This window comes from Platichthys flesus, chromosome 8 (genome assembly GCF_949316205.1).
Source record: "Platichthys flesus chromosome 8, fPlaFle2.1, whole genome shotgun sequence".
Classification (NCBI taxonomy): domain Eukaryota; kingdom Metazoa; phylum Chordata; class Actinopteri; order Pleuronectiformes; family Pleuronectidae; genus Platichthys; species Platichthys flesus.
The window spans coordinates 18,844,058-18,856,758 of record NC_084952.1 but is presented as its reverse complement, the minus strand read 5'-3'; the positions used below and the strand labels follow the sequence as shown (position 1 = coordinate 18,856,758).

General features: G+C 43.0%; 2 protein-coding genes across 2 annotated transcripts; both read left to right on the top strand.

Moving 5' to 3' along the window:
- On the top strand, positions 1–5,208 carry lpar4 (lysophosphatidic acid receptor 4). The gene is made up of 3 exons (XM_062393503.1): positions 1–251; positions 3,265–4,055; positions 4,162–5,208. Exons 2-3 carry the CDS (start codon positions 3,480–3,482, stop codon positions 4,648–4,650), a joined length of 1,065 nt encoding a protein of 354 aa, XP_062249487.1. The 5' UTR covers positions 1–251; positions 3,265–3,479; the 3' UTR covers positions 4,651–5,208.
- Positions 5,209–7,967: 2,759 nt separating this feature from the next.
- On the top strand, positions 7,968–12,678 carry p2ry10 (P2Y receptor family member 10). Its single transcript, XM_062393502.1, has 4 exons — positions 7,968–8,264; positions 9,761–9,964; positions 10,038–10,218; positions 11,405–12,678. The coding sequence occupies exons 2-4, from the start codon at positions 9,780–9,782 to the stop codon at positions 12,338–12,340; spliced, it is 1,302 nt and encodes a 433-aa protein (XP_062249486.1). The 5' UTR covers positions 7,968–8,264; positions 9,761–9,779; the 3' UTR covers positions 12,341–12,678.
- The last annotated feature ends 23 nt before the right edge of the window (positions 12,679–12,701 follow it).

Here is a 12,701-nt window from a genome sequence, read left to right as displayed (position 1 = left end):
TGAGTGTGGTAGCAAGCAGGCGGTGCGGTGCGGTCCCTGCGCGTTTGGCGGATTAATGGAAGGAAGAGACTCGCAGCCCCGCAGCAGGACGCGCTGCAGCTCCAGCCTCAAACTGCCCCGTTGGCTTTTGGATCCGGAGAGATGAGAAGCTCGGCTTGAAGGACACCGAGGCCTGGGACAACCGCTGCTGTGAGGCTGACAAACATCAGGCTCCAGGAGGAGCTGAGCTGTCACCGTCCACTCAGCTGCGTGTAAGTTTGTCTCCGTACAGTTTTTTATTGTGTTGCTCTGACCAAAACACGGTGTGTAACTTTTAAGCTGCATCTTCCCGCACAAGGGGAAACAAACATGCTGCTTGGTACCCACCGCTTCTGACTCCACGACATGTCATCGTGTGAGACCAGATGTCACCTGTTACAGCTGACACACAGTCAACCCCTTTATCCTTGGGGTCAATTTGCCCCACTTCAATGTTTACTGTTTCTAAATAAACCCGATTTTTTGCTTCAGAGTTTATGACTCTTACAAATTGAATAGGGACAAATAGGTAAACATTAAATTAACATGATTATGTATTTTCAATGTCCTGCAGTGCGCATAGTGTAGGTATCAGTGTTCTATGGGGACAAATTTACCTCACAGCTGTATAAAACAATTTTCTTTTAGATGTCAAGGATGATATAGCGGTCACTATAACATGTACGTTTATAATCATTAAACTAAGCATTTTCAAGCTTATTTTCTGTGTCCAACAACACAAACAGCCTTCAGGATAGACTAATGCAACTTACTACAAACATTAGCAGATCTTATTATAGTGTGCTGAGTGAATCAAAGCATAATCGCCAAGACAACAAGGGGACATTTGTTAATACGTTTATCACAAGGATTTAAACTAATGTGGTTGTGATCATAAAACAATAAAAAACACCTTCAATTTTAATTTCAGTCTCAACAAATATTTTGAATTGTTCTTGATTGATTTTTGATTCATTGTTTGGTTTAAAGGGAAAATGACCATTACGTTTTCTCAGATCTCGAGGCGACATCTGTGTTTTTTTTTTAGGTTTAACCAACAATCCTTAAGTCTGTTCAAAGATATATAATCTGAAATACAAAACATCATCATATCAGACAAAAAATATAATTAACAAATATTAAAGTTTTTAAAGCTCTAACCATTAACCAAAAATGACCTAATCAATTCTCAAAAATTGGACAGATTATTTATCCATCGTTGGATTTATTGGTTAATATTTCAGCTGTTCAACTGATCATAAACCTCATATTCCTCCTATTTCGAGGACTTCATGTGTGATGTACCTTAGAAACATGTAACTAAGACCTTAGTTGTTAAACTATTACTATCTCTATAAGCTGTACTGGCCGACTGCTCGTCCTCCACCTTCGACCCTTCCCCTGTCTTCTTTCTCCCAGCATGTGAGAGAAAAGAACAGCTGGATGTGAGCTGAGCCTGAACCCGATCCGCTCAGATCAGCGGGTCCCAGAGGCCTGTTTCTGTCACTGCCGCCACCGCCGCAGGCTGCAGGGGGAAACCCAGTGACTGTGCAGCTGTCCATGAACTGTACATGAAGCATACACACACACACACACATACTCACACACACATGCTCGCAGGACTGAAATCCCTCAGAAGGACTTCTAGTAATCCACAGCATGTTTAAATATGTCTGTGCAACAAGTCTGCAGTAGAGGCGCTTCTTTCCCTTTCAAATACAAACCATATATCAGCCAAATTGAATGTTGTATAGGCTCTGCTCCCTGCAGACACCGCATCAGCAGAATATGAATCCAGCCACTGTCGGGGGTCCTGGGCCGGAGCCACAGTACATAGAACCCTACAGTGTGTGTTTGTGCATGTGTGTGAGAGGACTGGCATATGTGAGTGTTTGCCTACTTGTGTATGCACGTGTGGAGACTTGTGCATATGTAAGTGTGCGTTGGGTGCAGGCGGATACAGTGGAGGCATTGTTAGGCAGCTTTTTGGGGTAGGCGTGTGAAAAAGCAGTAAAGATGTCCCACTGCAGCTGGCACAGGACAGCGCTGATGGACTGCTCACACTCAAAGCATTGCCTTTGTTTTTAGTGTAAGACAGATAGTCACTCCCCTCCACAGACACTGGGTTTTATTACACGTGCTGCCAAAGACCGACCACCTCACTTCTGTTTTTTCTCTTTCGCATAACACAAGATATGGACAGCTTAGGTTGATAATATGCATCCACAGTCAAAAATGTAAGTGGGTTTAATTCCCCATGGAGGAAGTAAAACAAGGAGCTTTTGTGAACAATATGATAATATGCAGTACAAAACGGAGTAAGTACGGGATGTTTACTGAAGACAGGTGACAAAGGGTCCAGGTCAGAGTGGTTTTCGGAGGGAGAGAGTGGCTGAGGAGCAGGCGGAGTGTGGCAGTTTACAGAGAGCAGTAGATGATCCTGGCAGGACTGAGAACAGAGGTCAGAGAACAGGCGGGATGCAGAGACACAAGAATCTCCAGAAACTGGCTGAGTTGGTGTGTAAATACTGCAAAGTTAAATGAAACACAAAGCGAAGACTGGACCAACCTAACACTAGGACGCTTGGGGATTCCATACCTCCACCAAAGCTAACTCCCTATCCTGCCGTGTGAAAGAAGGTCATTAAACCATCCCTGGCTCCGAATTTTTAATGGGCTTTTCCTTCGGTCTTGCCCCACCCCTCCACAGAATTTGATGGACATCGTTCATGTAGTGTTTGAGTCTGCTGAGAGACACAGACTGACAAACAAACAGCAGTGCAAACAATCGCTCCTTGGCCAACATAACCAGAAGCAGTGATAATGCTGTGTCGTCATCAGGCTGATGCTGCAACTTGTCTTAATCTGATGATGTTAAAAAGAAAGATTTTTCAAGTTTCATAATAAATGTGGAAAAATATATTGAGGAATAGCTAAATCAATTATCTCCTGTGTAATTATTCTATGCGTTTCTATCTTTTTACAAATACAACCTCCATTATTTGTAGAAAATATCCTACACAATTTGTGATTAAATGGTACAGTAATTTAAAACTGTGTCACATAATGCATACTGTCTATATTCTTAAAATGAAATTTCAAATGTTATCCTTTGTTGAATGGGGTAATGTTTAAGGTTTGTACCTGATAATTCATTCTATGGAGAACTGGAGTTGTTTGTGTCTGTGTCAGTAACTTTTATTGTGAGGAAGTGACCGTCTGTTTTTTCCTCTTCTCTCTCCACAGGAGGATTGAGCAGCCTGGCAGCCGTGCATCCTGACTGTCTCTGTCTCCATTTGTGTGTCTAAATGTGTCTCCACGATGGCTCAGAGGGGCCTTGACTGGTGGATCCCCCGCTGATGCCTCCGATCCCCAAACATCCGCCCCAACTTGACCCATCTCCCGCCGGCTTTGGAGTTCCCTTGTTCCGCGGAGCTTCCCTCCCTATTTAAGCCATCGCCATGGCTAGCCTGGTGCTCAATGAGACCGGAATGGAGAACTGCAGGATTGACGACTCCTTTAAGTACAACTTGTACTCTGTGGTCTATAGCGTGGTCTTTGTCTTGGGCCTGATCACCAACTGTGCTGCCCTCTTTGTATTCTGCTTCCGGATGAAGATGCGCAATGAGACCACAATGTTTATGACTAACTTAGCTTTATCCGATTTAGTGTTTGTTTTCACGCTGCCGTTCAAGGTCTTCTACAATGTTAGACGCAACTGGCTGTTTGGAGATGGACTTTGTAAGATATCGGGAACGGCCTTCATCACCAACATCTACGGCAGCATGCTCTTCCTCACCTGCATCAGTGTAGACCGCTTCCTGGCTATAGTCTACCCTTTCCGCTCACGCTCTATACGCACACGCAGGAATGCGGCACTGGTGTGTGCTGCCGTGTGGCTGACAATCGTGGGCGGAGGAATATCAGTGACCTTCTTCTCAACAATCAACAGCAAAAACAAAGCCACCAAATGCTTCGAGGGCTTCTCTCAGAGCACCTGGAGGACCTACCTGTCCAAAATCACCATCTTTATTGAGGTGAGTGAGCTTCACCTCTAAGTCTAACAGTTTTACATGCACACCATGTATAGATACAATTTTGATACAAAGTGAAGTTTTCTTACTCTTTTCATTATTGTCCCAGATCGTGGGCTTCCTCATCCCCCTACTGGCCAACTTGGTATGTTCCTCACTGGTACTGAGGACTCTGCGTCGCCCTGCAAGTGTTGGTCACGGCTGCGACAGCAAGAGACGCGTCTTACGGATGATCGTGGTGCATCTGGGCATTTTCATCATATGCTTCGTGCCTTACAACTCCATTCTCTTCCTTTATGCCCTGGTGCGGACCCAGGCCCTGGCTAACTGCGCCATAGAGCGATTTGCTCGAACCCTTTACCCTATCACGCTGTGCCTGGCCAGCCTCAACTGCTGTCTGGACCCTGTGGTCTACTATTTCACCTCAGAGAGCTTTCAGAAAAGCTTGACCCTGGGAGGAAAAGGGTCAGGCTCTCGACCTGAGAGCATCCCTCGCAGTGACCCAGAGACCCAGGACACAACAGACACTCTCCCTAAAGACACACACACTGTAGCCAGCAATGGAAAAGAGGCAAATGTGTCTGAAAGTCAATTCTGATACAGCAGGGAAGATGGAAGAGAACGAAGGACATGGTGGGTTTTCAAGGACATGAGCCCTGACTTGGGGAAAAAATAAGCAATCAGCTGTTTGGTCCTGGAAGTGACAAACACATAGCTCAACAGATTAGTTAAGTCCTGAGGTAAGTCCTGAGGTATGGCCTGGGCTTTACGGATTAATCCGCCACAGGAGAACACAGGAATGTATCTGTGTTTATTATGAGAGAAAGCCACAGGGACCAGAGAACCACACAAATCACGACTATTTTGAAAGTGCAGAGACATGCAGAGCCTCTAAAAGAGACTTTCATACATCACCACTCAGGCTTAACGCGCACAAACACTCACAAATGCACTGGATAAGATAGAAAATTCCGTCCTCATTGTTGAAATACACTGATAAATACTTTTGTAACACACTGAGCCCTTAGGTCTTATTGTTATAAAGCTCAAGCTTTCACGCTGTATTATATTATGTTAGACATTAATGTTATGACACTTCTATTGTGGTGGGTCATGTTGAAGTTTGAGGCCATTAAATGTCTATTTTGAAATGCTTCTCTTGCAACATTTATTATTTCTGTGTCTGTTGGTCCAGTCAAACTGGTCTTTGTCAGCATGACTGTTTGAACCCATGGAGGAGTTTTTCTATCCTGGCTCTTGATTTTCACCAAGAAGCCGATGTGGGCTTGTCCTCTGCGGAGAGGGCAGCACTGATCTGGTGGAAGACCACCATGGCATGTGTGCTGTGTCACAGGCCAAATGCGTATTATGACTGAAGCAATGGTCCATTGTTTTCCTCTGAATGAGCTCTCTCTGTCTTAATCTGGCCGTAGACTGCAGATCTGCTCAAAGTCGCTTACACATAGCTACGCGCACACACTCAAAAGTACAACAGTGTTGACCTAAGTCCCCAATCACAGTGTTCTGCTGCATGAAGCACAGACTAATAATGAGTCAGCAGAACCACAGGTTTGGGACTGTGTAAAGGAATCCGATGGTTGTTCGGTAAAACCCTTTTTCCAAATTTACAATCAGTAAATCAAACTTTATCATGTGGGACCTCAGCTAAATCAGTAGTTGACCATGTTTTCACGACAAATCTCTCTTGGTCTGTCTTGACCGTTCTGGAAGTTAAGAGCAAGGGGGGGCTATGCTTATTTGCTTGTTTTGTACCATCCACATCTCACCCACTGTCAGAGAGTACAAACAGCTCCATAGATGAGGTTTGGTTTGTAGACAGTTGTGAGATGAGAATCTATGGTGCAAATACTTAGACTGTATATTCAGACGGACAATACGTCACCACAACTTCCCATTATCCAGAAATCAAGCCAAAATATCTCAGACACAAAATCTGCCATTGTGTGCGTTTTAGTCACGCTGTGCAGTAGTGAACGTGGGATGAAGCAGGAGTAGTGAGGTCCTGTCTATACACATGCTCACCAAATCACGAGTCAGCCTCGACTGTCAATCATGATGCTCCAACCTGCTTTTATTCACATCACAGAACTAATTCAAATCAGATTTCAGAAAATGAACACACACATCAACGTGACATTATCTTCCTTTAAGGAAAAAATAAAAACTTTTAGATGATTGATTTGATTTATTCTTCGATTTTTTAGTTTTGTCGATGTCCCATCCACTAACATAGAAAATGCTGGTTTTATGATCTAGGCTTCACCCAACCACCAGGTGGAGATCAAGACACTTTGGTTTCACTTTTGCAGAACTGTAATGATATTAATCTTTGTATGGAGTCTGATGAGGAGCTAGAGGGAGCTAGATGTCGTTTTTAATAAACATGGAAGCTATTTTCTAGTTAGCATCTTTGAGCGAACTTGATTGTCTGGAAAACTTTTATTTAAAATAACTTAATTACTGAGAAAGTAGAAAGGAACTAACATAGCTACTGTGAATTAGTTAGCCCGCTTGTTAGCCATTAATTCTCTAGCTGTAGTTATTTAACTGAGAAAAGTTACTTTAGGAACAAGCTTGTAGCAATACTTTCCTTACTAGGACACATATTAAACTAAATAGGTGTTTACAGTGACAGGTGCTTCAATATGGACCGGCCTTTATGTTTATATACACACACTAAACCTCCTGCTGGTGAATGAATTGAGTTCTGTCTAGGCCATTATACAAAGTGTTTGTACAAGTTGTTTATCCATTCTTTCATAGAGGTGGAGAAGCATGGCCATAATTGGGAATGCATAAGGTGCCTGTGGTATATACAGGGTGTGAAAGAAAATCTAGTGATCCTAGCAACCCTATCTGGTCGTGTGAGTGATGTGGCCACGTGTATCCAGCAACAGACACAGAGACAACACTAGATGGACGCTACTGGGGTCAAGGCTAGAAGTAGAGCAGGAAACAAGAGGAGTGGTGGTAGGGAGGATATAGTGAAGAGCTTGCCTTTACCCTTGAGTGGTTTGTGTCAAGAATGTGACACAGAATGTTGCAGCAGAAGACACTTAAATATCTAAACTATCAAACGTCTCATTTAGAGCATTGTGCTCCTCTGAGTGCAGAAGGAAAACAGCTGGATACTGGGGATGTGAGAGTTGGGTTGTTCTGACCTCTAGTGGCCATGAGCTGGAAAAAACACCAAACTGAAGGCCACTGACATGTTTCTCTTTGTTTGGCAAAGTCGGCCTGACTTGGTTTCATGTTGACCTGTGTTGAAGTGAAACCAAGAGTTAGCAGCACAGGAAGCGAGAGAGTCTCACACACATAGGTGCCTCATGGAGCCCTGGAACCCGTCACCTCGCATTTTTTCCCCTCCCGGTGGTGAACCTATGTGTACTAAGTATAACAGGATGGAAAACACAACTGAAACCATGACTTAACTGCAAAAGTGTGAATAACCTCGTCTAAAGATCAGTCGCTACTGAAGTCTAGCTAAATTGAGTTTAAAGCACAACCGTTAAATATCCAAACACAAACCGACCTTACGATATAAATTGGTTGATCAACATCAGCTTTAAAAAAGGAAGTGTTCAATCTGATTGGGGAAGCAAATAGAGGTTCTTAATTTTGTCACAACTCCAACAATTGCAGTATGCAAATTGAGCCATTTGCACGACCATACGGTGCAGCAGGGTAGATGTAAACAAACTGCATGGTGCCCTCAGACTGTGCTTTACCTTCTGAGCCGATCACCTGCTTCTGATTTAAGCGAGGGCAATATCTAACTGTCTGTGTTATAAGTACTTTAATTTGTTCTGCCAGCACTTTGATGACACAAACGGCAGAAATACACTCACATGCAGGAGGACAGAACTTCCTCTTCCTGTCATACACAAGAAACCGAGAGACAGTCGAGAACAGCTCAAACCGGACACCACCCTCCTGATGCCACATCGCAGTCAAACTGCACCACCTTCTCACATGCAGACGCTGACAGCTTTTTCTTCAGGCTGCAAAGTGCGCCATCAAGATCTGCAGCTGACCCCCTTTTGCATCTGTGCATGCAGCTGGATGAGCAGAGTGTTGTCGTCAGTGTGATGTTTGCAGAGGAGCGTGAAGCATGTGGTCACTGGTGGTTGCTGACCTGGTGGGACTGACCTCTCCTCTCCATCCATGATCACTCAGAGACAAGAATACAAGGTAATAGCAGAGTCTTTTCTAAGAGATAATGTGTTTAGGCAGTAACTGCTGAGCTGTGATATATATATATATATCTATATATATTGATAGATATATTAGAGTTTCATATTATAGATATTATCAAAGTCAAAGTACGATTAAAATGTAAAGTATGTTTTCTATGGCTTGTCTCTGTTGGGGTCTTGCAGTTCAAACCATTATATGAAAACAAATCACACTGAAGAAAGCTTCTTACATAATAGCGTTAAGAAAGTGCAAGTTGCCAATTTTACTGCGCCAAAGTCTTGCACAACTTCTTCACTGTACAGATAACAACACAGAGTCCATTGGCTGAGTGGAGCAGGCTGCTTCACCAGCCAATAGTTAAGAGTCAAAGCTACAGTAAAAGCAGCAAAAAGTGTTTCTCTGTTCGAGGAAGGGTGTGGTGTTGTCTTAATGGAAGAAGGAAGGGTGATGCTTCAGTGAGAAGCAGAGTCAACCATATTTCTTTCTCTTTTCTCGTTTCCTGTTGCAATCTTCAGACAGTCAAAGACTTCTTTGATTCTTTACACTTTCTATCAGTGTTTTCATGAACGTACTAAATCAGGGACACTCAAATGTCTTCTTGGGCCAGTAATAAGGTTCTTAGCTTAGACAAACTTATCACGAGTTTCTTACTAAGTATATACCCTGGGACATAAATTGCATTAACTAAAATCCCTGCATTGAAAAGTGTATAATCAATAGCAGGATATACTTAAACCACCACAAGCAGTAGTACAAGTGCTCATAATGTCCCCTGTGAGTGTCTATATGTAATTTAAATATATATATATATAATATATACTATAGTAGCGTTTGAATTTAGTTGCTAAAGAGGAGCCAACAAATCTCATATTTTAAAAGGTAATCATTTCTTTTGCATGTATAAATAATTAATATAAATCAATGGGAGTACAAAGTATAATGTTAATTTTTTTCATGTTTTGGGGTATCACTTAAAGTTGTATGAAATAGAAGTACATGCAAATCAAATCTGTACCTTAATACACAGCACTTATGTTAATATACCCATAGACTCAAAGGTCAGACCGACTCTGTGCCACTGTACTCCAACTTGACTTGTATTGTCTGTAGTTCATTATGGACAATCTTTATATGAAAAAAGTTTTATAATTCCTCACTCAATAAAATCCATCTGATGTGGAGATGTAAATGTTTACATGGATTTAGGTTGAGATCCTCTTTCACTCATGAATGAAAGAGGAAACACCAGCCAATGGGATTTGTCAGGACCTGGGAATCAAAGGCTGTTATGAGTAATGACATATAGCTTATTTATATATCATCAGAAAAAGGCTTAATGCGATTGTATAGCCACAAGTTAAAACATTTGACACATTCAAAACGGTGCCTCACTAATGATCGGTGTACTTCATAAACTATAATGTATTATCAATGTATGCCAAAAATTCATCTTAATGGCAGCGTTACAGGAGTGTTAATTATTCTTCCAGAATCTGTGTGAGCGAGAGAATGTCTCTGAAAACGTCCGGGTCGTTGGAGGAGTCCCTGGTAAACTCTTCTTCATCATGCAACCACAACACGACCCTCTGGGAAGAGCGCATGGAGACGATGTACACCTATTTCTACCTGCTGCTCTTCATCCCGGGCCTGCTGCTCAACACCACTGCTCTCTGGGTCCTCTGCAGACATATCAGGTACACATAGCAGACTCATATATTGATACACATATTCTGGACATGACTAACTCCTCTTTATGTTGCTCTGCAGTAAGAAGACCAAGGCAGTGATATTCATGATCAACCTGGCATTAGCTGACCTGGCCCACATCCTCTCTCTGCCGCTCAGGATCTATTATTACTTCACACACATCTGGCCTTTTGGACGAGGCCTCTGCTTGTTCTGCTTCTACCTCAAGTACCTCAACATGTACGCTGCCATTGTGTTTCTGGTAAGCAGACAGTGTGATTTCAGAGACTTGGCCACAGTCCACTCATTTTTAATGGAATATGAATGTTGGGGCTTGCCAATGACACATGGCCCAACACGAGGCATTTTATGTTTTTTCTTTTGTTAACGACGACTGAAGAAGTGGTCGCCTGGGCTTAAACACTGATAGAATCTCATAATTATGACTTAATATCTCATTATTATTAGATACTGACTGCTAATACTGACTGTTACTCTAACTGCAGCAGAGCAGGGGAGCCATGGTTGAGAGACTGTGGTCAAACCAGCCACCTCTCATGTTAGCATTGTCAAATCAGCCGACTGTTGTTTCTCGCACGCTAAATAGATTGCACATTTAGCACGCGAGAGTTATAATTTATGAGAGACCAAGTCATAATAATGATACAGTATCCCACAATAATGAGAAACTAAGTCATAATAATGACATACTATCTCATTTTTATTATTATTAGAAAGTCATAATGATGAGACACCATCTCATAATAATGACATACTAAGTCATATTAATGAGATAGTATCTCATTTAAACCACTGGCTCCATTTTCCTCACTTGTCAGTGAACAGTTGTAGGGGAAGCACAAGTTAAGTTTAGTCTTAAACCTATTTTAGTGTTATATTACATTATGTATGTTTTATTTTTAATGTCATAAACATTGTAGAAAAGCCATCATGGCAAGAAACTACACCAGGAAGACAACCTGGGGCCAAACACCCCTCACAGAGATGAAGAGTGCAGCCGCTGAGATCATGCAAGGAAAGAAGTCCTTAAGAAAAGCTGGAAGGGATAGAAATATTGACAAGACAACTCTCAAAAGATTCATAAAGAAAAAAGAGAAAGGGGATGTAAAATCAGTAGCTTGGGGTGCAGTAGCTGAGGTAAAGAGAATATTCACAGATGAGATGGAGGAGGAGCTTGCCAAACACTTGAAACAACGAGCTGACCAGTTCCATGGCCTTGCTCCAGTTAAGTGCCGTGAACTGGCATTTGAATACGCAGAGAAAAACGATATCCCTGTCCCTGCCAATTTGACAGAGAAACAATGTGCCGGTAAGCTAGGGTGTGCAGGAGATCACATGATTCATAATAATCATAAATGTGCTTAATTGACCCCTACTGTCTGTAAAAGTGGCAGATGATTTCATGTCATTGTTTTCTGTGTTTCCAGGTGTGTATCAGCGTGCAGCGCTGCGTCTTCCTGCTCAACCCGTTCACTGCTCGTCGGTGGAGACGGCGCTACGACCTGTTGATCAGCGTTATGGTGTGGGTTTCGGTCAGCTTGGCCTGCTCGCCTTTCATTCTGATGCGGAGCAGCAGTAATGTCACCAGTGCCAGCGTCAGTACACAGACAATCTATAACATGTCTGATATTTTGGATGCCACTTCTACCCAACATCCCTTTGGTTACACCAAACTGGAACCATATTGGAGTGTAAGCCCCAGTGGACTAGTGTCAGTCTCTAGTAACAGCTCTGTCAAAGTGGGTTGTTTTAAAGACTTGCCCATGCGGCGTCTGCGTCCTTCTATGGCTGTAACCATGATGGCTCTAGCTGAGCTGTTTGGTTTCCTCATTCCTTTGACCTGCATCACTTACAGCTCCATCCGCATTGTCCAGTCCCTCAACCAAAGACAGACCCGGGATGAGCAAAGCTCAACCACTCTGAACTCCTCAGCACGCAGCCGACTTCAGTCAGTCACTTCCAACGGTCAGACGGATAAAGTCCACGACAGACTGACCAACAGTGAGAAGCAACGCGCCCTGCGGATGGTGCTGGGCTGCTCGGCCCTTTTTCTGTTTTGCTTCGCCCCCTACCACATTAACTTCCTGCTCTACCTGATGGTGTCACAGGACCTGGTGACCCACTGCGGCACCAGACAGGCTGTGGGTCAGTTCCACCCGGTGTCTCTGTGCATAGCGAGCCTGAGCTGCTGCCTCAACCCGCTGCTCTATTATTTTCTGACAGCCGAGTTCAGGCACCACCTCACCCCACGCACCTCCTCCTTCTCCTCCTCGTTCCTCTCCTCACCGATTAACTCGCCGAGACAGCGCGCAGCACCTCACAGGGTGTTGAGCATGGAGAGTTACTGCTCAGACAGGGACTAAAATTAATGGAAAGGAAATAGCTAAACATGACAAACACAAACATCTCCAATCATGCATTGTGTTAAACTTAAAGCTAAAGAGCATTGACCTCCATGTCCTTAGGATCAAAGCCTTTGAACTGAAATGGTGTATATCTATATCTATCTATATGAGAGTGGATCTAATGTCTGCTGCCCTAGGTAGGAACTTGTGCTTGTTTTTTTTTATCATATATCCTGCCCTCAAACCCCAGTCTCAGCTAAAAACAACTTTAGATAAGCTAGATTGTAACTGTCAAAGCTTTATTTGAATGCATGTGACTGATGCTAAATAAAACGCTATTTGTGCTTTCTTTCTTATCCGGTGCTGTTATGTGTTATTG